This window comes from Taudactylus pleione, unplaced genomic scaffold (genome assembly GCF_031769625.1).
Source record: "Taudactylus pleione unplaced genomic scaffold, aTauple2 ptg000270l, whole genome shotgun sequence".
In the NCBI taxonomy this organism is placed as follows: domain Eukaryota; kingdom Metazoa; phylum Chordata; class Amphibia; order Anura; family Myobatrachidae; genus Taudactylus; species Taudactylus pleione.
Genome location: NW_028284672.1, coordinates 7,767,896 through 7,795,862, shown reverse-complemented (window position 1 = coordinate 7,795,862; position 27,967 = coordinate 7,767,896). Strand labels below are relative to the sequence as shown.

Here is a 27,967-nt window from a genome sequence, read left to right as displayed (position 1 = left end):
CCAAACTCAAATCTAAATTGCAGTGTAAAATCAAGCTGTCCAGCATATGTGAAATACATGCATAAGCAGATAGCATTTACCCTATGTATCCGGATCCCTTGCATTGCAGCATGGTTCGTCCAGTTATCTTGCTTTTTTTTTTGCTTTGCTCCCATCTCAGGGGTATATTTACTAAAGTGAGAGTTTTAAAAGTGGAGATGTTGCCCATAGTAACCAATCAGCTTCTAGCTATTATCTTCTATAAGGTGCTAGTAATATGTTGAGTAGAATCTGATTGGTTGCTATGGGCAAAATCTCCAATTTTAAAAACTCTCACTTTAGTAAATATACCCCTCAGAATCAGACCCTTATACCCCTTTCAGACTTAAGATTCGGGAAATTCCCAGGTCTATGAAACTGGAAAATTCCTGGGTCTCAGCCTGGTAAAGAGCAGGGTCGTGGACCCGGATCATTGTCCCAGGTTGTTTCTTTTCACACAAACCCAATATCCTGGGAAGATGCTCGTTCACGTGCAAAAATCCAGGATTTTCATGTACTGTATGTGTGAAAGGGGTATTGGGGCCTGATTCAGAGTTGGGAATAGAAGGCCTGATTCAGAGCCGGACGCTCTGAATCAGGGCCGGGCTTTTTTTTTTTTGGAGTGGCCTCTTGGCCGCTCGCATAGCTGTGGGTGACCACCCACAGCTATTGCGAGCAGCCATGATGATGGTCGCGATTGTCAAGACCATCGCGACCATTGGGTTTGTGACGAGACCCTTGTGGTAGGGTCTCGTTCATCGCAAGCCCCAGAGAGCTTTCGGCTCTAACAGAGCCGTAAGTTCTCCACTGGCATCACTCGTGATGTCAGTGGGGCCGCCCCCAAACGACAAGCGTTCCCTCGGGAATGCCTCCGTTTGGGCAGCCAACCCCCCCGGCCCGCCCACCAAAGGGGGCGTGCTGTCACTCAACATCGACAGCTCGCCCCCTTTGGTGCGAGACCCGGAGCGATGGATTGCCCATCGCTAGCCAGGACTTAGGCATGCGCACGACGGAGCCGGCTCCGTCGTGCACATGTGCTGTGGGCCACCATCGACCCGGTTGTGAGCGCTCAGCGTTTGCGACCGGGTCTGAATCAGGCCCAGAGAGAGAGATAGCACTTAACTGTGTACCTGGACAAACCATGTTGCTATGCAAGGTGTGTAAATACAGAATATTTTTCTTTTTGCATGTGGGGTAAATACTGGCTGCTTTTAAATGTAGCCCACGAATACTGCACAGCTTTATTATTACTCTACAATTTAGATGTCAGTTGTTTGGACACCTACCTCCCAAATCTAAATCTCTCTGCACATGGTTTCACAAAGATGATCAGTTGAGAGATATACTGTATCTCTCCTATTCCCAACTCTGAATCAGACCCTTAGTGTGCAGGGATTGGATGCTGCTTTGGATAGGAAATAAATGGCAGCAGTGTTTTGTACTTAATTATTGAAGTACTTTGTAGGATGTTGAAGGCAAAATTGTAATTTTGTAGCATAAACAGGCATTAGTATTGTTCCATACCTTATACATGCATAGATTTTTGGACCACTAAGAGCAGGCCTCATCTCTCTTACAGGCTTGGAAAAAATGCAGAATTTAATCACAAAACCTATTAACATGCTAATCATTTCTACACAGTCAATCAACCAATTTAACCTACATGGAGAATATTTAAACACCACAATTCCAGTCAAGCAAAGCAACTGTGCATGCATATATATGAAATACAAAAATACTATAAACTATTAGGGGAGAATTCAATTAGTCACATGGTTTACCCATACATACCTACTCTGCGGAAGTTGCGGGAGGCTCCCAATTTTTCGGGTAACCCCCCTCACCCCCGGAAGAGTAGGCATATCTTCCGCATCCAGCCCACTTCCTAGTAAATTTTTGGGGTCCGCAAGTAGGGGGCGGGGCTAAAATGACATGAATCGTGTCATTTAGCCCCACCCCCTGCTTGCGGACCTGTGAATCGCAGCCTTTTTTTTCCCAGCAGTGGGGCGGGTCTAATGACTTACAAATTCCAGCCTCACCCCTGCCCACGAAGATGTCGCAGAATCTCCTCTCTGGTTTTCACCAAGGAAGGGGATTTAGAATGTCGGCAAGTATGGGTTTACCTCACGGGTAATTGTTGTGCGCTGCCCAATTCAGTTAGCTGCGGTAACCCCACGTGCTAATCCCCAGAGGCAAGATTTATCCTCACAGCCTCAGGAGCTGCGAGGAAATATCCAAGTTAAAGTGCAGACTCTGCATTAATTCTGGACCACGCACACGCACCTTCACAGAGGATATGAAAGTGTATAGTTTGCTCCATGGTCGGATTGTTCATTTTTGGGTGGTAACTGGGCACTTATGTCCAGATGCATTATACTGATGTGTGTCGTGGGCGTGTTATGAGCATGTAGCCCGACTTCAGTGTTTGAGGCATATGGACTGAGACGGGACACCTTTTTCTGGTTGGTTTTTTGCATCGAGCATAGGCTGGATGTAAGTGCTAGCATTAATGATTATGGCTGCGGGTGGATGAACAGTGGGCAGAGTAATGCATATATATGAAGACCGCTGGTTACTCACACAGACGAATGGATAATTAGCATAAGGTAGTAAGGGATCTATGTAATAAGCCTTGGAAAGAGATAAAGTGGATGGAGATTATGTACCAACCAATCAGCTCCTAAATGTCATTTTTCAAACACAACCTATAAACTGACTGTTAGCAGCTGATTGGTTGGTACGTTATCTCCATTCACTTTATCTCGCTCCAAGGGTTAGTACATAGATTCCTGTGTCTGGCAGCCACATTAGTCCAACACTTAGATTCCAAGTTAGAATCTGGCCCAAAGTGATGCTTGAGATTTACCAATGAATATGAATTGTGGTTTTACTATTCTATATATATCATATGGCTTTCTCTAGTCTCTACTCACATACATTATGTTGTCACTTGGTAAAATAAACAGATTGGTAAAACAACATTTACTATTGAATCCATGGAAATATTTGATATCACAAAAGATTGCAGTGCTTACCTGGGGGGCAGATTGCCCGTTTGTCAGGAACTTTGGCACAATTGGTTCCATATTCACAGCTACGATTCTGCTGGAGAGATTGTATATGCCCAATGTTGCAGGATAATGTTATATAAGCAGTTAGCAAGTGAAGCAGCTGAGTCATTTTAAGCTGGTAGGGAAGAATACCGCAATATGAGCTCCACGGACACTTCCATTTAATAATTAATTGTGAATGAAAGGTAAAACACACCTTTACAATATTGATGAAGGCAAAGGGAAAGGAAACTTTCATTTGTCAGTGTAACATGCTGAGTGGATATGTGTGAAGAATAATATGCCCAGGGGTGAACATGTTGTCAGAAAAGTCACTTTGTTATGTACCTAGCTTGTTTCATTTTTCTGGCACTGCCAGGGTTTTGCAGATGCACTCTGGTACCCTACCCTACCAAGATTGCAATGTATTAAGCTGCACATTTTATTTTCTTTTGGTGATCTAGAAGTCACCCGCATTGCCAAGATTTTGCCCTCCAAGCCTTCAGAACAACTGAAGGCTGGGATAGCGTAACCTTGAACTGTCATAGGTGAAGCAACTAAAAAAGAACTTGATGCCAGGAAAGCAGGCGTAGGGCATGCATTGATGGCAAGGCCACAGGGGCCACAATCATGGCAAAGTGCAGCAAGAGGAGGTATGTCCACTTTTCATTAACAAAGTCAAGGGACAGCTGCATGCTCAGGATCTGGCGTAATAGCACCAGAAGCAAGACACAAGCTTAAAGAAGGATTGCATAGAGAGCAGAGGCCCTGAATCAGAGCGGCTTTCTTTTTTTTTTTTTTTGGAGCCGGCCTTATGGCCGCTCGCTAAGCTGTGGGTGACCACCCACAGCTTTAGCGAGTGGCCAGGTGATGGTCGCGATGGTCCCGACCATCGCAACCATCGGGGCTTGCGACGAGACCCTTGTGGTAGGGTCTCGTCTGCCGCAAGCCCCAGTGAGCTTCCGGCTCTAATAGAGCCGGAAGCCCACCACTGGCATCAATCGTGATGTCAGTGGGGTCGCCCCCAAATGGCAGGCGTTCCTTCGGGAACGCCTCTGTTTGGCAAGCCACACCCCCCTCCCCGCCTACAAAACAGGGCGAGCTGTCAATCAATTTCGACAGCCGCCCCGTCTTGTAGTGAGCCCAGGAGCGACAGAGCTGCCGTCGCTCGCTGGGGCTCGCGCATGCGCACGCCGGAGTTGGCTCCGGCGTGCGCATGTGCAGTGGGGGACCATCGACCCGCTTGCGATTGCTGTGTTTTCGCGAGCAGGTCTGAATCAGGCCCAGAGAGCACAGATCCCATTTGTGCTTAGCTGCACCACTAGGCTTGCATCTAGCAATAGGAATAAAGGGAAAATATTAGGCGTGCCTAATGTAGGGTACCAGAATGCATCTGCAAAACCCTGCATAATAAGGTCCCCTAAACTGGGGCACAGGGAGCATGTACACATCACAGTCGGTGCGGCTATGTCAAAATAAGTGGCTAGCACTTCCAAAGCAGTAGGCTGCCTCATACCCCTCTTCCCTTCCCTAAAATTATCGCTTCAATGTTGTGCTAATATGCACACCATTAAGAGAGCATAAAAACAGTGGGGGTACATACCTCTCGCTTGTTCCCTAAATTGGGACAAACTTTGGGGCAAATGTACTAAGACTTGGAGAGTGATAAAGTGGAGAGTGATAAAGTACAAACCAATCAGCTCCTAACTGTCATTTATTCAAACATAGGTCCTCATTTATCAATGAGTTTTATCATTCACATCGAGTGATAAAACTTGTTGCGCATGATAAATGGTGCACCAGCCAATCAGCTCACAACTGTCATTGTTCAAACAGATAAGCTGAGTGGCTGGAGCACCATTATCATGCGCAACAAGTTTTATCACTCGTTGTGAATGATAAAACTCATTGATAAATGAGGACCTATGTTTGAAAAATGACAGTTTTAAGCTCATTGATAAATAAGGCCCATAGCCTGATTTATGGCAGTAATTAGCTGATTGGCTGGTACTTTATCTCTCACTTTACCACTCTTCAAGGCTTTGTACATCTCCCCGAAAGTCTTAATAATTGGCCCAGTCTATATCAGGGCAGTTGGGAGGTATGATGGAGGGATGGAGGAAAGGAAAGCAAAACACTCCAAGCCTAGCGGCTACCAGCCTCGTATTGTTATAGTGGAGTGTCATAAAATTAAAAGCACCATCTCATAAATATACTGTGTATACAAATCTACAGTACCTACTGTAACATTCCAATAAAGGAATCTTAGTTTGCCATGTGTCAAAGCCTTTCCGTTCATCCCATCATAAAGAACAACATTGACTTTTGGTTACATTTTACATTACAGTCACACTATTAGACACCCTTATATATAAGCCTTCCAGAACTGATAGTGCTTGTTGATAACTGCTGAGAAACTACCAGTGCACCTAATATCTGATATATTTTAGAGGTGTTGTTTGCTGACCAAGACTGAACACCCCTAGATTAGCTTGTAATAAAAGACCGCTTTTTAAACTTACCTTAGATTGAACTGCTTCACAGAGGTTTTATTTTTTATTACACAAACCTGAAGTACGTGGTATGTGAGCCTGGATCTGTGACAGGAAGTCATTTTGTGAAAGCGTAAAATCAATGCTGAATCTTGTACTGATGGAGTCGCTTTATAGCTGGCTGTAAAACTCCCTATTTTATAGCAGGGTCATACCCTGCAGCAATTCAGCTTGCCAAAAGAAATGATACCGATGTTTATGGAGGTTTGCAAGGTATTACGGATGTGAGACAGCAGTAGTGGGAGGCAGTGGGCGCCTCTATGCTGGCACTGCAACAGCATTGCATAGCAATCATTAGCATATTATTGCAGCAGAGCTGCAATCACAATAGCGATACTTAATGAATCAGCCCTTGGTTTTCTTTTTGACAAGGCCACAATCACTGTTATGGCTTATAAGGCAACTGTGGGAGAACGTTTTATTTATATAAACTGCTGTGGACACAGCTTCAGCCCAAAACTGTTTCTCTAGGCCAGCATCCTTCAGCATACATCTTACTTTCTCCACTAACACCATTTTGCTCAGGAGCATATGCAATGAGGCTCTATTCCATATCTTCTCAAGAATTGTTCCACCTCTCTGTTTAGATATTCTCCACCATTATCAAATCTTAGCACTTTGGGGTATATTTACTAAAGTGCGGGTTTTTAAAATTTAAGATGTTGCCCATAGCAACCAGTCACATTCTAGCTATTATCTTCTAGTAGGTGCTAGATAAATGTTAAGTCGAATCTGATTGGTTGGTAGGGGCAACATCTCCACTTCTAAAAACCCACACTTAAAATATATATAAATATACCCCATCCCACTCTGCAGCATTTGGACATGGCATATCTAAGATGACCAAATCTTCTATGTCAGAGTTCCAATTACTCTGACTCAGCTGTCATCATTGTGTAGCAGTGCTGTGTATCAAGGACATACAATTGCCGGCATCCTCTGCCTGTAGCGATAATTTTCCCATTTCTGTTTCTTACAGAACACTTTCCTTTGGAGACTTGTACTCTGTGGCCTCTCTGTTCTAGGACACTGATGGCAATAAGCTATGTTTCCATCACCGGTACACAATGCATTTTGGACTTCTGTGACTTTCATTCTTGATCCTATAGTCAAGCAAGCTTTAGTTGCCCCAACTATTTTGGCTGTCAACATTTGATTGCAAATTCTTTTTGATTGTGATAGGGTCACAATCAGTTAGCTTGTTAAACCAGTCCTCATTGCAGCTGATATGTGTAGTTGCGCCAGAATCAATATACCAACAATCCTTACTGTGGCTATGTGTAACAATCAGGGCTGACACATCTTTCTCGTTATATTTCTGGTGCTGCACGTGATTTACTTTTCTCTGATTGCAGTTGATTGCTTTGTAACCTATCTTGTTACAATTATAAAACTTGAACTTCAACATTCTGAACTTCTCACTCTTTGCTTGTAATGCATTTGTCTCAGCATTTGATTCACAGGGTACATGTTCCTGAAACTGTAATAGCTTTGCTCTTACTGTGTCTATTGTTGTCACGACCCTGTCTAGTTTTTCACCTTTTTGCCTTTAGACTTACACCTGCCAACTGTCTCATGGATCTGTATGTGTATTTGCCTGGGAGATCTACTCTGATCATGCTTGCTGCAGCACTTCTCTGTTTGCATTCCTTTCCACAGTGATTATTCACCTGGGTCCTTTCCTGTCTGTGAACACTGCTAGTCTTGATTGGAATTGCAGGTGTAGTCCTGACTCAGTACTGCAATCTCAGTACTGCAGTTATGTTTACTCCCTCTGCATGTTGTGCCCTCCACCACTCAGAATGCTACCGCCAGACCACCTGACTGTATCCACCAATTCCTGCATGATCCAGGGTATAAACATCCTCTTCTGGTAGCATTTTGGGCCTGAACATCTCGTTACTTCCCATGGTGTACAGAGTGTGCCATTTCTGTCTCTCTGTGTGCAAGTGTATCCCAGGCTCCTGCTTGCAGTAATCCCTGGTGCATCTGGAAAACCTGCTGGTTCTCAGACCAGTCATCCTGTAACAGCAATACCTGGCATATCCAGAAATCCTGCTAACAGCAATACCTGGCATATCCAGAAATCCAGATAACAGCAATACCTGGCATACCCAGAAATCCTGCTAACAGCAATACTTGGCATATCCAGAAATCCTGCTAACAGCAATCCTTCCTGCTGGTCCCAGTCCAGTTCCTCCAAGTTATCTACTGGTTCTCAGTCCAATTTCTGCAAGCCTACCTACTGGTACCCCGTCCAACTCAGCAAGCCTTCCTGCCGGTCCCGATCCGGTTCCTCCAAGTTTTCTACTGGTTCCACTCCAACGTTCCAAGTTTCCTGTTCCTGTCATTTATCATCAAAGGCAGTTCTCACTGCCATACAAGTCTTATGCAAACAGAGATATCTACATCATCCATGGTTCCAGTCAAGCCGGTCTCCACTGAATCCAGTTCAACACCTGAGTCAGATAACTCTCAAGCACCAACCGTGACAATTGTCAACTTTGCAGTGTTTGCCTCTAATGCCACATCTAAGAAGTTATACTCTAGTGTTAGATTTTGAAGCATGGCTATTTATTCATCATCTACTTGCACACCAACAGACATTAACTGCTGAGAGACAGACATCATCCTGTCTATATAATTAGTCATGCTTTTGCATTCCTGTAACTTTGTATTATACAATGCACATCTTGAGTTTACTCGAGACCTTTATCCTGATATGCTTCCTGCAATGCTGTTCACAAATCTCTAGCTGACAAGGCTATGGCACTCATGGCTCTCTCTATATCATCTGGGCTTGGACTGTCACCAAACTCTATTGTTAATTTCCAGTCTTTCCCGCTTTATTTGTATTTCCACAGGAAACTTCCATGTAGTATCATTCTCTGCACCTTTTAGTTTAATAAACCCCTTTATAGGTGTAGCTCTTGCATTTGTCCTCCACAAATTACATTATATTGTATTCTAAATTGTATTTGCTGTGACACTTTTTGTTTTACACACACTGTTCTCTCTTCACTCTGTGCTGTTAGAGCTGTCTGTGTCTTTACATGTGGCCAAGATGGTGCCTTTGCATTGCTTTGGCATCTGTAATAATCTTCACTGTGTGTCTGGGACACATTTGTATATGCACTTGACACTTTCTACTTGTGTGCCTAAGTCCCACTTTTAAATTATCTGTGCACCCTGGGTGCCTATTCCACACTTCTGTATCTGGGTGCCATTTACAATTGTGCTCCCTGGGCTCTTAACCTTTTGGGAATATGTATGTACAGTGGTGATTTAACAGAGTACTGTACACACCAACAAAATGTTGGTACCCTAACCTGTAGTGAAGTTTATTGATAAGTGAAGGTACAGCTATGCACTGGTTGAGACATGAAGGGAGCTTGCAGTGGAGTGGGGTTATGACAGCTCACCAATTGTTGACTATCTTCTGGATGCGGGTAGCGATGCAAGGTGCTAGAACAGCAGAATTGCAGGTAAAAGCAACAGGTCTCTTGGAGCTAATGGGGAGATATCCATCTCCCACTATGTCAGTCTATGCACACACTCCAGATAGTGCCATACATGTGCAGTAGTAAATCCAGTGGCCATTTTGGTAAGGAAATGCAGCATGATCCCTGGAGAAGCCAAATTGGAGAATGCACAGTAATGCTCTCCCATTCTAACAAGATTTCAAGTTCAAGATTATTTATCCAAAAAATACTTTGCTGTGTCTGAGTGAGCAGTATATATTACTGTACTGTACTGTACTGTAGGTTATAAATTTCTGCTGTCTACAATTATCATTTTCTATTGGCCTAAGGCCTGTGATTTGCTGGTTGGAGAAGTTTTGGACAATAAAACAGGAGGTTGTTAAACCAGAAATACTTAGTGAGTGTCATCATCACAGTATCACAGATTGGTGGATTCCAATGAATGCTGATTTGCCTATGTATCTGCAAAATCCAGCATCCCCAACTCGCTGATTCTGATAATTGTTGCGTCAGAATTGGTGAATCAAGAATTTCCAACATGTTGGATTTAGCCAATTCCCTGGCCCAGGCATCGGGAGAATGGCAAATTATTGTTATGTTCTGCATATACAGAAAAGGTTCTGTGGTGTTCTTCTTTTATACAAATGACAGCCACACATCATAAAACCTATAATTATTATGGATGTGCGCCGACCCCATGTTTTGGTTTTGGATCTGGATTTGGTTTTGTCAAAATTGCCCCTTGCATGTTTTGGTTTTAGTTTTGGATTTGTATTTTTATTCAAAAATTTATAAAAACTGCTAAAATCACATCATTTTTTTTTTTTGTTCCTCTAGTATTATTAACCTCAATAACATTAATTTCCACTAGTTTCCAGTCAGTTTTGACCACATCACAGCTCACAATACTGTTTTCATCTGGTTTAGGCCCAAAATTTGCACCAAGCTAGCTGGCTGACTAAGCTAAGTGGCAGCAGTGGGCGGCTCAAACAAGTGGCAGTTCAACTTCCAACATGGCACACAAGGAAACATATGTTTTCATTAATCAAGAGGCCTGATGGAGTTGGAGTATGTATGTAGTTGAAGGCAGGGACAGGAAGGGTTGATTTGTAGTAAATTTAATTACATTTTTTAATTCTGAAGCAAATTTATAAGGGAGGAGGGAAGAGCATGGGTGAATGCCTGTGGCCAGAAACATTTCTAGACATTTTTGGCATTCAGCAACTGCATGTCAAAGATTGCAGCAGCAGTGGCAATTCAACTTCCAACATGGCACATCAGGAAACTAATGTTGTTATTATTCAAGAGGCCTGAGGGAGTTGGAGTATGTATGTGGTTGAAGTCAGGGAAAAGAAAATTTGATTAGTAGTAAATTTAATAATTTTTTTTGATTCCAAAGCAAATTTATGAGGGAGGAGGGAAGGCATTTACAAAAAATTATTAATCATTCACATCAGTCCTTGCCCCAGAAGAATCCTTGAGCGCTATGCATGCCGCTGCTGCTGGGAGTGGATTATTACCCCAGTTGCATAGCGGATCACTGCACATGATGCAGCAATGGCTTCTTCTTCATTTTCTCCAGCAAGTGCATCTGATGAGAAAAACTAAACTTTCCCAAAAGACCCACTGGTCATGCAGAGTCAACACAAAACACAAAAAAATTTTGGATGGATGCGCTGCAGATGACGTAACAGGTAGGAGATTCCTAGACAGTTAAGGTTCCTACCTCTACTTACTCTGGCTTTACAAAGTGTACAGATGACTTGACAATTGTTGTCCAGATTTGGGTATAAATAATTCCACGCATAAGAAGTGGATTTTTTTGTTGACAATGGGCTTTTCCTTATCATGGGCAATAACTCCAGCACTTGCAGCAGCTCCAGCACTAGTATATGTTTCCCGCTCTCGACCCAACTGATCACTCTCCATATCAACAAACACATATTAACTGAAGTGGGGTATAGCACATACATCAGTTTATACCAATTTTAAATATTACGCTGCGGTATCAATGACCTACAGTTTCACAAGATGTTTTATGAATAAGAAAAGAATAACACACTGCACTGCCACTTAGTATGACAAGATTATTTATGAATAAGAAATGAATAACACACTGTGCTGCCACTTACAGTGATGTCATTATGTTTTATTTGTTGTGGTCTTGTAGTTGGCGTGTAGACTAATCATTTATTCACGATTGAGGAAATAAGTGAAAAGTTGAATATTAGACTGTGCTACCACTTCGTGTGACACAATATTTTTTATGAATAAGAATAACACACTGCGCTACGACTTATAGTGTCACAATATGTGGACAATAAACTGCGGTGTGACCAGCAGTGTCACCAAAACAATAATGGCGCAGCTAAATTGCTAAAGCACACACACACACACACACACACACAAAAAAAAGCACTTTTATTTTTTTCACACTGTGGAAAAGCACCCCTGAATGAGGCAGGAGCCCCTTGATGAACAACACAGACAACACCCCTTCTTTATGGACAACAAAGCACCCCTGCCGAGTGCGGACAGACCACCTGCAGAGTCACAAATACGTGGACGATAAACTGCGGCAGTGTCACTGATCAATAATAGCACAGCTGAGTTGCTATCGCACACACACAAAAAAAGCACTTTTTTATTTTTATGGACACTGGGGAAGAGCACCCCTGAATGAGGCACCGGCCCCTTGATGAACAACACAGTCAGCACCCCTTCTCTATGGACAACAAAGATCTCCTGCTGATTGCGGATAGACCACCTGCAGAATCACAAATACGCGGACGATAAACTGCGGCAGTGTCACCGAACAATAACAGCACAGCTAAGTTGCTAACGCACACACACAAAACAAAGAAAGAAAGAAAAAAAGTACTTTTATTTTTTTTCACACTGGGTAAGAGCACTCCTAATTGACAGAGTACCCCACCTGGACAACACAGCACCCGTTTATGGACCGCAGCCTGATGGACAGGACAACAACACAGCAGCAACCACAGTTAATTGACAGTGAAGTGACACAGCAGCTGCAGCACCCACCGAAGGAAGCCTCCCCTTTATATAATGCAGCCTAAGCCCCTTTATGGACAACACAGCAGCAACCTTCAGCCCAAGACCCCGACTGGACATACACACTGAGTGACTGACTGTGACTGACTACACATCTGCTAGTTTCTATCTCCACAGCCGAAGTGAATATGGCGGCGATTGTGAGGACCTTTATATAATCCAAAATCCGCGAGAATCCGACAGGATGATGTTTTGCTTTGTTTTGAAATCTGAGTCACGCGGGACACCTCGAGCCGCATTCGGATCTCGGTTCTGGTGGCTCTGTTTGTCGGAGAGCGGTTTGATACATTTGTTAGATGACTACATCCAGAGTAAGCTCTTTTTGAAACAACTCTATTATCCACAAAAGCAGTGGTTCTCAACCTCAAACCTTAAGTTCTCCCAACGGGATCGGTATGAAATACTGCCGGAAGACCGGCAGTAGTAAAGATCCCAACAGCTAAAAAGATAAGTGTTTACTAACCCTCCTTTAGTGGTGCCTAACCCTAACCTCCCTCCCTAGTGCTTAACCCTAACCCCCCTAAGTGCCTAAACTTAACCCCCCTTCCCCTAGCCTAACCCTAACCCTCCCAGGGGGTGCCTAACCCTAAGTCCCCCCTGGGAGTCCCTATCCTAACCCTCCCCCTAGCTGCTGTCAATGGCCGCCAGCCGGGTTACCTTCGTTCGGTATGCCAGGCATCGGGCCCTCGGCATATGTATAATGACAGGCGTCGGGATTTTCACACCTGTCATTAGTACCCTGCCGGGATTTGACTGTCGGGAATCCAGCGGTCTGCATTTTGACCATCGTCCTCCTGACTGCATCCCCTCCCAACAGGTCATGATATGAGGATTTCTGTGGAAGCAGATGGGATGATGACTGATCCAGCACAATAGATTAAGGGGTCTATTTACTAAGCAGTGTTAGGAGACAGAGTGAAAAGTGATAAGATGCCAGCCAATCAGCTCCCAACTGTCATTTTTCAAACACAGCCTGTGAGATGGCAGTTAGGAGCTGATTGGCTGGCACCTTATCACTTTTCACTCTGTCTCCTAACACTGCTTAGTAAATAGACCCCTAACTCATAATGATTAAAGAAATCCACAAAACATGACCTGTTGGTGGTACTTGAGGACTGGAGTTGAGAACCACTGCACTAAAATATTACATACTGTATAGTTAATCTGAATTTATCCATACAGTACTTTGGCTTGATTAATTACCTGTCTACCCATGATATTTATGATCCATTCCAGTCAGGATTCAGGAGAAGACATAGCACTGAAACAGCCCTGGTATGTGTACTTAATGATGTTCTGATGGCAAGAGACAGAGGTGATTGTTCAATCTTAATCCTTCTGGATCTCTCAGCAGCATTTGATACTGTGGACCATGGGATTCTAATTGAGCGCCTGAAAAATTTCTGTGGACTGGATGGCACAGTCCTTAGCTGATTAAAATCATTTCTCACTGGCAGGTCACAGAGAGTTTCTTCTGGAGTAAACTCTTCATCACCAGTGCCACAGGGTTCTATATTATCTCCCATGCTTTTTGCAGTATACATGCTACCATTGGGTGAAATAAACAGATGCCATGGCCTGGTCTACCACTGCTATGCAGATGATACACAACTGTACCTGTCCTTTGCTCCAGGTACAAAGGACCCAATAACAACCCTAAATGGCTGCCTAGCTGAGCTTCAGGAGTGGATGAGTGCCAGTTGGTCGCGACTGAACCCTTATAAAATAGAGGTCATTATGATAGGTCACATGACAGGTCTACAGCATAGCCAACCAACAGGACTTACGCTTGGGGGTTCAGAATGACAAAACACTAAACGTGCAGAATCTTGGTGTTGTCCTGGATAGTGGCTTGACACTTACACATCAGGTATCAGCCACAATCAAATCCTCATTCTTTCATCTGAGGAACATAGCCAGAATCAAGCACTTATTTCCCTCAGAAGATCTGCCTAAAGTCATACATGCATTTATATCATCACGCCTAGACTACTGCAACGCCCTCTACCTCGGTCTCCCAGCAAAAGAATTGCACCGCTTGCAGATGGTACAAAACGCAGCTGCCAGGCTATTAACCAACCAGCCACGTTCCAGCCACATAACACCCATTCTCTACTCCCTTCACTGGCTGCCTGTCAGATGGCGAATTGTTTTCAAGATTGGCTTACTAACTTACAAAGCCCTACATGACCATGGACCAGGGTACCTGAAGCAGCTTCTGATTCCTTACCGTCCCTCTCGATTACTGCAATCCGTTGACGAAGGATTATTAGCAATACCTAGAATCATACGGAATTCGTCTGGGGGTCGAGCTTTCAGTTTTGTGGCTCCAAACTTTTGGAACTCACTTCCCCGCACAGTTCAAGAGGCCTCCACTCTAGAATCCTTCAGAAATAGTCTCAAGACTTACCTATTCACCCAAGCATTTCACTAATGTCCCTTGTTTAAGCTTATTTTGTATTTTGTACTGTAAATGTAAAGCACTTTAAGTCCTTTAGGAGAAAAGCGCTATATAAATAAAATTATTATTATTATTAATTGTACTGTATGTTAACACATCAATAGTGATTACTATTGCAGATCACAAATGTTTCACAAGGTGGCGATAATGCATTCAAAGTCTGGTTCTTGGTCTACGCTTGTGGAAAAAAGTGTGTTCCAATATCCTATCATTCTAACTTTTTGATCTTTGAACTTAGTTAAATTTATTCAATTTTATTTGATTTAAAGCAATATTGGATGACAGTAACAAGTATGGACGGCAACTAAAATATTTCGGGAATGCTGGAGGATGTGTAACACAGAATAAAGAGGCTCCTTAGCTTAAAGTGTTGTTTTATATAGATAATTTAAAAATATGTTTGCAAAGAAGTCTCCCCAACGTATTTCATACAAAAGTGTTGCAATCTATAACCGAAATTCAATGTCTACAAAGAATTTTTACCACTCGTACTTCATGTAAAAGTGTTGCAATCTATTTCTTTTAATTTAACTATTGCTCAGCTTTCTGACAAATCTCTGTTTATAAAATAATACTTTAGTTTCAACACCTTATAACGCCATTTTTATCATATTTACTCTATATGATATTTGATGTGTTAGACTTTACAAGGTCAAGGCTTAATTGGCCACTAAAGTGGCGAGAGGCAGTAGTGTATCTATAATGGATTGCAGGTGGCTTGGTGCACATGGGCCTATGGGTCCAGGGGGAGACTGCACTGCAAACCCTGCTCCCATAAGGTAGTCGTGCAGTAGAACCCCCCCTATATGTGCTCCTGGTGGCGCCACCTTTCCATGGTGTATTCAGTGCCAGAGTCTTTGGCCTCTACTGCTCGTGTGCCATCTTTCCAAATATCCATGGAAAGATGGTGGCACCAAGCAGGAGCTCTTACAGGGATTTCTGCGGCACAGACACTGGCTGCCGCCACAAGTGTCACACAGTTGCCAATAAATCATAGTTGTTAAAATTGTATTTTATAGATTAATGTGATCATACTATATTTCATGTAGCTGTTACAAAGGGGAAATTATACACAATTATTTGCACTTAGGTTAAAAGTTATGTGGACCGTCCAAGTGTGGATCCTAGGTTAACTAACAAGCCAGCCAGGTATCAGAGATTTGGTTGTGACATTGCTTATGGGCTGGGGGAACAGTGGCTAAAAGGTACTGTATGGGAGCCTTATGTTCTGTGTCAGACTTGGGGGATCAATTTTCAGTTGAAGCCTCTACCTGCAGTTTTCTGCCATACCCCCCTGGCCCAGAAAAGGCTTTCCTGCTGTGTAAGGGATCTATTTACTAAGCTGTGTTAGGAGATAAAGTAACCGTTGATAAGGTACCAGCCAATCAGCTCCTAACTGCCATTTTTCAAACACAGTCTGTGACATGGCAATTAGGAGCTGATTGCCTGGTACCTTATCACCGTTCACTTTATCTCCTAACACAGCTTAGTAAATAGACCCCTAAGTCTTCTGTGCAAGTTTCTCTTTTTTATTTTGAAATTGCCACACGTTTGCCTATGTAATCTGTAATCTTTTTTACTGATATAATTTCTGTAACTAAGCATTGTACTTACGTTTGTAGATTAAGTGTTTCTTTATTAGTCTATTGTCACATATGCTCCAGAGCCCAGTCGTTGAGGAAGCTAGTAGATCACTAAGGTTACGCTATAACGATTATTTATTGGTAGATGAAGGGGGAGACCTACTACAATAACTGCATGGTAGTTTGTGTTGCTGAGCTTGCGCAATTGTGATACCTGACACCTCAATTAATGATAATGAATAATTTTAGCACCCTGGACGAGAGAGTACTCTGGCCCCCCTCCTCCCATATCTCCTGGCCTGGGACAAAAATATTCCTTTACTATCATTTTGTAAACATTTTAAATGATCTATATGAGAGTCTGCCTTACCGTCTTTTTCTATGTGTTTGCTGACAAATAGATAGATCAGGTGGTGTGCTTATATCTTCCAAGGTGAACCTTCATATAGGGGTGCATAGAAGGTGCCTCAGACCAGGCACGCCGTGGCTGCTGAGTCTCCTTCACTGTGAGGCACACGCCGCATGCTGAGGCTCTGCTTCTCTCTCTGCGCTCCCCACAAATGTCAGGCGTGATGACATCACATGTTGTGCTGACTGCGGCTGCATCCATCGGCTACAGTCTTCCTGGGCGCCCCTTGTTGTGCGTCATGCTGTAGCACTTCCTCTCTTTACTGTTTATGTCTACAGCGGAACTACCTACATACGCTAGAGCAACCATCGCTATTATCAGCACTTACACCAGGGCCGAAACTAGGATTTTTGTCACCAGGGGCAAGACAGTAATTTGGCGCCCCCCATGTAATTCCCCCTGCAGTAGTGCCCATATTGTAATGCCCCCATAGTAATGCCCATATGTTAATAACCCCATAGTAATGTAGTAATGCCCCTGTAGTGCCCACCATACAGTAATGCCCCTGTAGTGCCCATGCTCCCATATTAATGCCCCTGTAGTGCCCATGCTTTCATAGTAATGCCCCTGTAGTGCCCATGCTCTCATAGTAATGCCCCTGTATTGCCCATGCCCCCATAGTAATATCCCTGTAGTGCCCTTACAGTAATGCCCCTGTAGTGCTCATGCCCCCACAGTAATGCCCCTGTGGTAATGCCCCTGTAGTGCCCATGCCCCAATAGTAATGCCCCTGTAGTGCTCATGCCCCATTATTAATGCCCCTTATTGCCTATGCCCCCATAGTAATGCCCCTGTGGTAATGCCCCTGCCCCCATAATAATGCCCCTGTAGTGCAGCTTATTAAAAAAAAAAAACACTTACCTTGAACCCCGCTCCTGCATCCAGCGTCGCGTCCGGTCCGCCGGCTGCTCCTTGGAACTATGGGGGAGATGTCATGACGTCTCCCCCATAGTGCCCGTGGGGAGAGCCGGAAGCTGGAGTTCGGGAGAGAACTCCAGCCTCCGGCTCCGGCTACACCGCGTCGCTGCAGAGAAGGAGCCGGGCGCCCGCTGGTAATAAATATTACCAGCGGACGTCCGGCTTGGAGCCTCTCTGCAGCGCCGGGCTGGAGGTCACTGGCACCAGGTACAGCGGCTCACCCGGTGCACGTGCACCTCCAGCCCCCCCCTAGTTGCGGCCCTGCTTACACCTGTTGGAAATAATGTGTGTGCAGGTGTTTCATTTGCAGAGTTATATAGGCACACACCAGTGGATGATCAGATTATGAACAGCCCTGTTACTTAACCAGTGGTGTTAGTTTATTGAAGTTGTAAGATTCCCCTTAAAAAGAAACACACTTGACAGCAGTTGTCTTTGTCAGATGGCTTTTTACTGATGCAAAATGTTATATCAGCACATTTACATCCCGCATATGGCTCCCTGACACTAAGCTAACATTAGCATATCACCTGGCCGACTAGTTCATCGTTGGGAGCACTTCCCCCTGAATCCCACAACCTTTATGCATCATCTCACACACACACACACACACACACACACACACACACGCGCACACACACACACACACACACACACACACACACATACACACACACACACACACACACACACACACACACACACAAACCAATCAGACCCATGTGGTGAAGCTGTGTTTTAAAGATCCAGCAGGCAACAGCAACATCTTTATCCAAGGAATGAGTCCTGTTCTTTATAGCAGATCATAGTAAAGATCCTTGCTTTGCCACATAGTTTAGCAGGTACAGCCATACTCACTGTTACATGTACACTTATAATGGAGCGGAACTTGAGTGGAGCGGTGTTCTATAAAGTTCACCAGTCGGTGAGGGTACACTGCAAATGGTTAGCAGTGCAGGAATACTGGAACAGTGTTAAATGTAGGTAATTAACCGAGTTTCTCCTATGAGCTAAGTAGGAGATTTCTATCTCCCACTATGTCACTCTACATAGTAAAGATGGCTGCAGTCACATGCTCAGTAACACATAAGGTTGCAGGTTGGACCTCCCTGCACACTCTGGGTCCTAGTGCAAACCATGTATTCTAACAACACCTACCTCATGTTAGGTGCAAGAGACATAACTAAAATAGATGTCACCTTGACATACACACAACTTAAAATATGGTATTAACTCTGGATACACGCCCACTATATGCTCATGAGATAATTCCATTGACACCTAGTAACGCCAATTTCACAGATGGAGAGAAATGGGCAAGATGTGCCCGACTTTACATTAATCAGAGATGCCCAATAATAAGTATGCTCACTGCAGTGAATGCGTAGTCTGCAAGAAATCGCTAGATGTGGCCATATTTGGTCTTGGGTGCGATCCAGGCCCTCTATGTCTGTGATTTCTTTATTTTTGCAGTTTCCTGTACATTACATATACCACATAGTGCTTCCAGGTACAAATGTGTCCTTATACATCCTCATACACCTAGCCTCAACAAGCCAAATGGCACATGACGCCAGGTGTGACTTAGCCACTCAAAGAGGTGTAACATACCATCTTTTCCTCTTCCATTTTGCGTATTATTTGCATTGCAGGGGCAGCAAAACACCACTCGAAGGGCCTGATTCAGAGCCGGATGCTATTTGTGCTCGCTCGTTCAGAAAAAGGGGCCAGATATTTAAATAGAGCGCTCGCACTTTGCGGTCTGTTTACGCCTCTATGTCTGAGCGAGCGAACAAAATATGCGCTCGCTATTTTGTAAAAATGTCCCCTGGCCGTTCGCATCATACATCATCTCCGTTATTTATTAGATTAATCGAGTACATCAAAAGGCGTCTGAACTGCTCGCAGTGCTTGTGGTAGGATTTTCCTACCGCAATCATGCGAACAGTTCAGGCTAAGAGACAACCAAGTGACGTGGCCGATGACGCTACTTTGTTAATTATGCACACCCTTAAAATGCCCGTTTTGACCGTTTGGCACGCCTGCGTTCGGATCTCCACTCCCCGTTTTCAAGCACCTTCCCCTGTTACCACCCACAAACGCCTCATCCTGTCACTCAAATTAGCAGGCACTCGCAATTTTGCGAGCACACGATTTCCGACCGCAATGACTGGTTGGCGCATGCGCATTACGACCCATACGCATGCGCAGATGTGCGAACATTGCTCGGAGTGAACGAGCGGCCACTTACGAGCAGCTCTGAATCAGACTCACGGGGCCTGATTCAGAGCCACACGTAAGCGGCAGCTCGTTCGCTCTGAGCGATGTTTGCCCAACTGCGCATGCGTACGGATCGTTATACGCATGCGCGAACCAGTCAGTGCGGCCGAAATTCATGTGCTCGCAAAATAGCGAATGCCTGCTAATTTGAGTGACAAAAAGAGGCGTATGTGGGTGGTAACAGGGGAAGGTGCTTGAAAACGGGGAGTGGAGATCCGATCGCAGGCGTGCTTAAAGGTCAAAACGGGCGTTTTATGGGTGTGCATATTTAAAACAGCAGCGTCATTGACCTCATCACTGGGTTATTTTATAGCCAGAACTGCTCGCAAAATTGTGGTAGCAAAAACCAACCACAAGAATAGCGAGCAGTTCATACGCTGGTCGATGTACTCGATTAATCTAATAAATAGCGGACATGACGTAGGATGCGAGCGGCCAGGGGGCGTAGTTTCCCAAAAAACGACCGCAAGTTTTGTACGCTCGTTCAGACCTAGAGGCGTGAACAGACCGCAAACAGCGAATGGTTCATTTGAATAGCCACCCCTATTTTCTGGACGAACGAGCGCTAATTGCGTCCGGCTCTGAATCAGGCCCACAGTTCACTGGAGACACTGGGCCGTGACTTTAACCATAAAGGAATTAGATTTAAACATGCACGAAGTAGCAGATGAAGCACAAGGGAACTTGGTATAAGAAGAAGAGGATCGGTGTGGCCAAGTCATCCGAAACCTGGTAAGCCAAAAGGGCCTGTTAGGCATTACCGGAGCCACAGTGTGGGCCATATGTATTAAGCTCTGGAAAATGATAAAATGCAGAGTGATAAACGACCAGCCACTCAGCTCCTACCTGTCATGTTACAGGCTGTGTTTGAAAAATGACAGTTAAGCTGCCCATCCACTAGCAGACCATAGGAGCGACAGCACGATTATGACATTGTAATCGTGCAGTCGTTTCTATGTCTATGATAAGCCTACACTGAACGAGCAGTCGTTCAGTGCAGGCTCATCAATCATCTGGCAACATGCTGAACCTGACGTTATTGTTCGGTTGACCGGCATGTTTGGAAGATGATAGATGTCTAAACGACCAGCGGGCACGCGCATCACTGGTCGTTTTAGACAAATTTGCAAACGATTTGCAAACGATTGAGCGATCGTTATCGGTCAATCGCTCAACTTAATCGTCTAGTGGATGGGCAGCATTAGTAGCTGATTGTTTGGTCGTTTATCACTGTCCACTTTATCACTTCCCAGAGCTCAATACATCTAGTATGAGGTCATATCTGTTCATATTAATTAGCAATATAACACATCAAGTTTGTATAACCATGTTAGGTTTAAATAAACCTGACATTTTTTATCAACCCCTGAATTGATGTATACTTTAAAACAAAGTGCCGTGTTCCCACCAGTGTCCTACATGTGACACTCCCTACCCACGTCTTTTAGCAAAATGTTGATATAAAGGGCAGCTTCTCACAGTAAGTTCTGCATGTATGCACAGGTTTCTGTTTGTGTTCTAATTTGTATCAGAAGTTGTATTTTTTTCACTTGAATTGAAACATAATTATGCCAAACGTTATACCCTACTCAACATAATGTATTTGAATTTATAAACTATTTGATTGCTAAATTGTATTCATAAGCAGTATGTGCCTGAGCTTTATGGTAGAATGTGTTGGCTAAATTCTATATTGTCACAAAAATAATAACATCTCTCCAAACTAATGTTTGCACAACAATGTTCTTTAAGATTGATGGATAGCTGGGGGACCAAATCTCATTGTTAAAGGTTGGATGAATGATTACTTGACGATGATGATGATTATTATTATTAATATTATTGTTATTATTTTTGAGTGAAGCTATTTAATAATTATGGAAGAATGTAATATATTTAACAAAAACAAATGGATTTCCTTGGAAGAATGTAATATATTTAACAAGAACAAAGGGATTTCCTTTGACAAATGCCCTGGTAAAATTATAATAAAATAGTTTACTGTATCATACTTGCCTATTTCAGGGAGATTGTGAAAGCAACACCTATGTGCATGACCCAGACGAGTTGTGTATGTTCTGCTCTGCCTGAAAGCATCTAAAAAAATTGATTTATGTCCAATTGTATTTGAGTCGCACACACTTATTACTCATACAGTAGTTGCTGACATTTTGGCTGCACCCTCTGGGAGGGAGTAGCCAGGTTGGCATAGAGGGGGACGTAGAATAGGGGGAGGGGGTGTGGTTTGGACATGATACGGCATTGAGTGCAGAGAGGTGGCGTGACCGCACAATCACATTTTCGTGGCCTCACCCCCACTACATAATGCTGAGATAACTGGCATTGTGAAGCAGGGGTGAGGCCATGATGACGCGATTCAGTGTGTATAACTTCATCACCCCTCCCCCTGACCACCCTCAAGAGGACAGCTACGGAGGGGCTATGGAGGCTGATGCAAAGGGGTGCGGGTGGGTTGAGCTGGCCAGGAGACTTGCCCACTTTTCCGGGTGGCCAGGAGCATCACCCGATTTTTGGGTTCTCCCGGCCATTCCTTGAGAGTAGGCAAGTATGTAATTACTGCATATTCCTATTATTACTTTATATATGGTAGGTTCTGCAAGATGTAGACAGAAGCATATGAGCAGTAGACATGCAAACAAAGCATAAATACAATGTACAAGCAAAGACACAAGCATTGTAATAATGACATAGCAAAGTAGTGACAAATAATGGGGAAAGGGTAAAGCAACTCACTGTAGCTAGAGTCAGCAGGCAGTGAAGAATCACAGTGGGCACAGTATCTCTTATTGATCTTCTACCCATTGCTTACTTGAATAGACAGTGTCAGAATCACTGAAGGGGAGAAGGAGATGATAGCCAAGGAGCACTGGTGGTAAAGACAGAGCAAAAGGAAGACCAAGAGGGAAGAGACCCTGCTCAAGAGCTAGGCACCCCCCAGGGAGGTTAGGGTTACACACCACCAAGGAAAGGTTAGGGTTAGAGGGGGTAGAAGGGTAGGGTTACATACTTACGTGCCCCCGTCAGGATCTCTAATGATCCGGCTTCTGACATTGGTATTTCACCCGGCGGCTATTCAGCCGCTGGGACTACATACCCATTCAGACAAAGCAGGGGTAGGGAACTTTTTTTCTGCCGAGGGCCATTTTGATATATATAAAATTATTTGCGGGCCTGGTGCAGGTCACGCCCCCTCCGTGTGATATCACATGGAGCGGGGCCACAATTGCCGGTGATTACAGCAATGCCTGGAGCATCCTGAGGATGTTCCGGGGAGCTGTTAGGGCAGCGGTGTGACCATCTGAAGCGTCCCTTAGATGCTTATGACACAGAAGTCCCTCTGACATCCTTCTGCACATGATGCGTGGGTACTGGGAAAGTTCCAATTGGATCCCTCTCAGAAGGAGTTGCGAAGAGAAGCCCATAGGCTTCTATTGGGTAATGCCATCTAAAGATGACCTTACCCACCATGTCCAAATTCCGGAATGTATAACATTCTGGAGCTTGGTAAATATGTAAATTCGGGAAAAACTCAGAAAATGGGGGTTTTCTGAGTTTTGACCGCATTCTTAGTGTCTGCCCACTGACTGCAATGTAAATCTCTGCCCCACCCCTTTTACTGATTATAGCAGGCCCCTAGAAAATTATATAACTGTTACATATAGAGTCCACAACAAATATACTGTTAGCGTCTTAATGGAAAGCAGACCTCCAGTCACCCCATAACTGATTGGCACCTTATGAATTATATAAATTATATAAAGGTTTTATATATATATATATATATATATATATATATATATTTATATATATATATATATGTATATATATATATATATATATATATATATATATATATATACACTGTCCACTCCACAACAATTGTACCAGTATATGAGTACAATTGTTGTGGAGTATTACTGTTAATGGGCTCAGCCAGCATGCACATCTATTCTTTTTATTTCTTCTAGTGGGCTCATCCCGGTTCCTATCTCCGTCATACGCTAGTGCTTATGATGTCATGACATCACACGCACAATGTGGCAGAACACCGAAGTGTGCTCCTGGCAGGCTGTCAATGACTAAACAGGTCACAGCTGCCGGAGCTGGACTTCAGCCAGCGTGAGAGGCACACACCACCCCCGGACATTTTTAACGCCCGCCAGAAGTGATCTCCTTATGCCCCTGAGTGCAGGAGGTTGCAGAGAGGGAAGGAAGATGCTTTGTTCATCGGGAGGTGTGCCACCTAGCAACAGCTGGTTGGTGGATGAACAAGCCTCCCGAATACCGCTGGAACAAGGTAAATTGAAAAAAGTTCACTACTTAGCTTGTTCCAACACATGAGGGTGGAGCCGAGTAACTGCTCTCTGACCTAATGGTCATGTGACCATTTGAGCCCGCCCTAAGGTAGATTTTTCTCTCAGCGCAAACCCGAGAGGAATCTGGGACTGTTTCTCTGACAGAATTACTTACAGCTGTCCTCCTTTGTTTTGCCATATTGTGACAGGAGAGCCACTAACAGTGCTGGCAGTAATTATTTATCTTTTACACTGTTATTTAAAAAATCAGGTGAGTGTAATGTTTGTTTGTTTTTCTACCTCAGAGTCTGAGGTAAAGTCACTGCCAAAAATAACCTCTGTCCTTTGTTCAAGAGATAGAAATAAAGTGGCCTCTTCCTGTCATCATGCACGTCACTTGGTTGTATTTCAGCCTGCAGTGATCGCAGTGCTTGCAGTGGGGTAGGGTCTACCTCAAGCGCTGCATGCAGCTCCGATGGTTCTCAATGGTTCTGATTAATCATACACTTCCTGGAGATGACGTGTGCTAAGAAAGGAAAGTGGGCTTCTTTAGACTGGCGTGCATTTGCTCTGCCATCGCTCTCTAAGACATAGAGGGTGTCCTTATAGCAGAAAGTGCGATCGTGGAATTTGCATACCCGGCCCCTTTTGGCTGTGAGAGAGCACAGCTTAGCGTCCGGGTCTGAATCGCCCCCTAGGTCCTCAACCTCTTCAAAGAGGCAAGTATAGCAACATACAGGTGACCACCATTGCACTAGCAGGTAAAACCTCCCACCAAATTATATACCTTACACTGGTATGAGGTATACAAGTTTGCCCAGCTAGCCTGTACATGCGTTGTAGGCTGCCCTCCAGTTGCTATGGGATTGTGCATCCCAGCATGCCCTGTCTGGGTTTTGCTATCAGGGCATGCTAGGGCTGTGGCGGGGTGTGTGGTTCAGCAGCAGCTGAGGAGCCGGATATTTCCCACCCCTGCTGCAGAGCAACCTAGTCAAAAATGATTAATGGGGTTTAAGGAGTTATACAGGGCTCCCAGATGCACCCACACTATTTACCCTGAAGTTGACCCCTTTTGATGTTCACATGGGGGGGGTGAAAGGTCTTAAAGCACCCCAATGAACCAAATGTTCAGGCAAATTCAGTTTTAAAATAACTGGTGCTGCTAGTCCTTTACGTTCTGTTCAGAAAGATTGATTCTGCTATACCTGGTAATCTAAGCAGTGTGAGCCCTGCAGTGCTCTGGAATGGAGACCAGGAGTTGTAGGCTTTTTCTGCACAATAGAGTGTCTAGTGTATATCTTACTCAAGGCAATTTAGTAGAACCACCTTCATTATTGGTGATAGGTTGACCAGAGGCCACTTGACATGCCCATTCTGGTAGATGCAGACCTCTTTGGCCAGATTTCATAGGTGAGGTCAGGGGTCACATTCAAAGCCCACATGTCATGCTCAGTCAGGTGGCTCCTAAAAATGCTTTCAAGCAGTTACAGTATCCTCATTTACTTTTCTTTCTAAAATATGCTCAAGGAGTTGCAGCCCCTTGCTAAACAAAGTCCTGTTTATAGCTTATCTGTAGGGGAAAATAGATTTGGCAGTCATGGCCTCCAAAGTCTGCATGATTAATTTCCCATAGAGGTGAAATGTGTCACTCAAACTAATATATATCCCCTATTTCTTTTGGCCACTAATTGGTTTTGCCTAAAATTATACCTATTGGAGGTTTTCCATTTGGTCTCAGTTTACCACAACCATTGGAATCTTTGCCTTTTTCTAATAGAGACCACCTGCTTCAGTTGACTGTAATGGTGGTAGGACTCTCAATAGCACCTTACACCTGCACACGTTTAATGAAAGCAGAGGTTCTATACTAGGTTATTGTTGTCACCTTTGTCAGCAAGGAGTCCACTGCATAATAGACTGGGACATACTAATCCGTCACTAATCTGTTTACCCTGGCCAACCTCGGATTATCCACAAATGAGCTAAAATCTGTTCTGACTCCATCCCATAGGAAATATCCCTTCTTTTTCTCTGGAGTTTCTTCCAGAAATGTGGGCAGAATTAAGTTTCAATGATAGTTCAAAGTCAGAATACACATTTAAATGACTTAGACAAAGCTATTACAAAAATAAGGGCCTTATACCTGATGCTTTCCATGTTCCTTACACTGCAAACAATCATAAAACCTATTGAGATTTGCAATTCTAACTGTTGGGGAGCATTCACTCAGAACCAGGCACTGAAAGCTACACAATGGTACACATTGGATCATTAGGCTTATATCAATCTGCTCAAGTTAAGGCCAGCCATGTTAGTCCTTAGACCTTTAAATCCCAGTCACCTATGGGAATTTGAAGTTTAAATTTGTCTGGATAACAAATGTGGAATCTTACCTGAACAGGATGGCACGCTCTTGTTCTCTGTTACAAAAGCCCTAGGGATTAGGAAATGGGCCATTCAAAGGCTATTCAACTAACAATAGCATTCTGGGAAACTAATGAAACTAATGGACTGGACAATTCTCCATCGATATCATCTGATTTTGGGCAATGTAGCCTTAAATCAATATTTCAAACAATAGTTCAATCCTTCAAAAGTTCTTTGACTAGATTGTTTTGCAACTCTTTTTCTAAAGCTCAGGTTCCAACCTTTGTGTTCAGAGTGTGGAAACAGGGATCATTCAAGGGGGATGTAATGTCTTTCCCATGGTCAGATCTTCTCCCATATGTTCTCCCACCACCTGCTTTTTAATGAAGATACTGCACAAATTGAGAGCAAACCAGGTATCCCGTTTAATACCGGTTTATCCTCTCTGGCCATCCAGGGTATTGTTTTCTCTAATCAGTTAGGTGTGCAAAGGGCCCAAAATTCCTCTGCAACTCTCCAAAGACTGCTTCCAGGGTTTTCAGATCTCCTAGACAGATTTCCACCGTGCATATTGAGAATGACATGAATGGGCTACTAACAAGATTTCTACAGTAGTCCTAATCATTGCCTCACTGAGACAATTCAAGGACCAGATATTTTACCATGATTAGAGAATTTAATATATGGCATAGTTCTGCTACTACAGATAGAACAGCTTCTCACCTTCCTGGACTTCTGGCTGACAAATATGATGCAAACCTTGCATCAGCCACCATCTGCTATTATGGTTCAGCTCTTGCCTTTTTATCACCAAGGCTAACTGAAGACATTTTACCATCGCTTACTCAGAGGAGTTCTTTCCTACCACAGCACTTTTAATCCATAGTATTCTACAACTTTGAATATAGAACCTGTTCTAACCCTCAAAGGTGCCTTGGACACAAGTTCAGAGAGTGTACTTTTATTGAGAAAATTTGCATTATTACTAGATTTAGCCTTAGGGGCTAGGGGTAATGGGCAAACCTTCATTTATTAACCGATCCAAAACACCCTCCTTTGAAAATCGTATAGTTGAGTTTGATATAATCAAAGATGGGACAAATCCAAGTATACTTTTGGCAACTTATCTCATAATTGAAATGTACTACTCCACTAAAAGGTGAAGCTTCGAGGTTATTTATCAATTGCCCTTAACCCCTTTAAGGGATACTCCATCTGGTGAGCTGCCATCTCTATTGCAGCAGCAAACATTATGTTCCTACATTCCATAATGCATGCCATTCATTGATCCTCTGAGTATATGCTTACCAAAGCATTATTGGAGACCAACTTATCTTCCAAGCAACCACCAGGTATGTGGTAGTCTGCCCACCAGCTGTTGCTAGGTGGCAATCCTCCCGACGAACACACAGTAGTTTGCAGGAATCTATGACCTGCAAACTTTCTTTGTTCTAGA

At 43.7% G+C, this 27,967-nt stretch overlaps 1 protein-coding gene across 1 annotated transcript in view; it reads right to left on the bottom strand.

Annotated features, from left to right (window-relative positions):
- LOC148513765 (uncharacterized) overlaps positions 1–27,349 on the bottom strand; it is a 160,579-nt gene extending 133,230 nt beyond the window's left edge. The window contains exon 1 of the mRNA XM_088481433.1: positions 27,235–27,349. Coding sequence (XP_088337559.1) covers positions 27,235–27,349 — 115 coding nt within the window. The remainder of the gene's footprint in view (positions 1–27,234) is intronic.
- Positions 27,350–27,967: the final 618 nt, after the last annotated feature.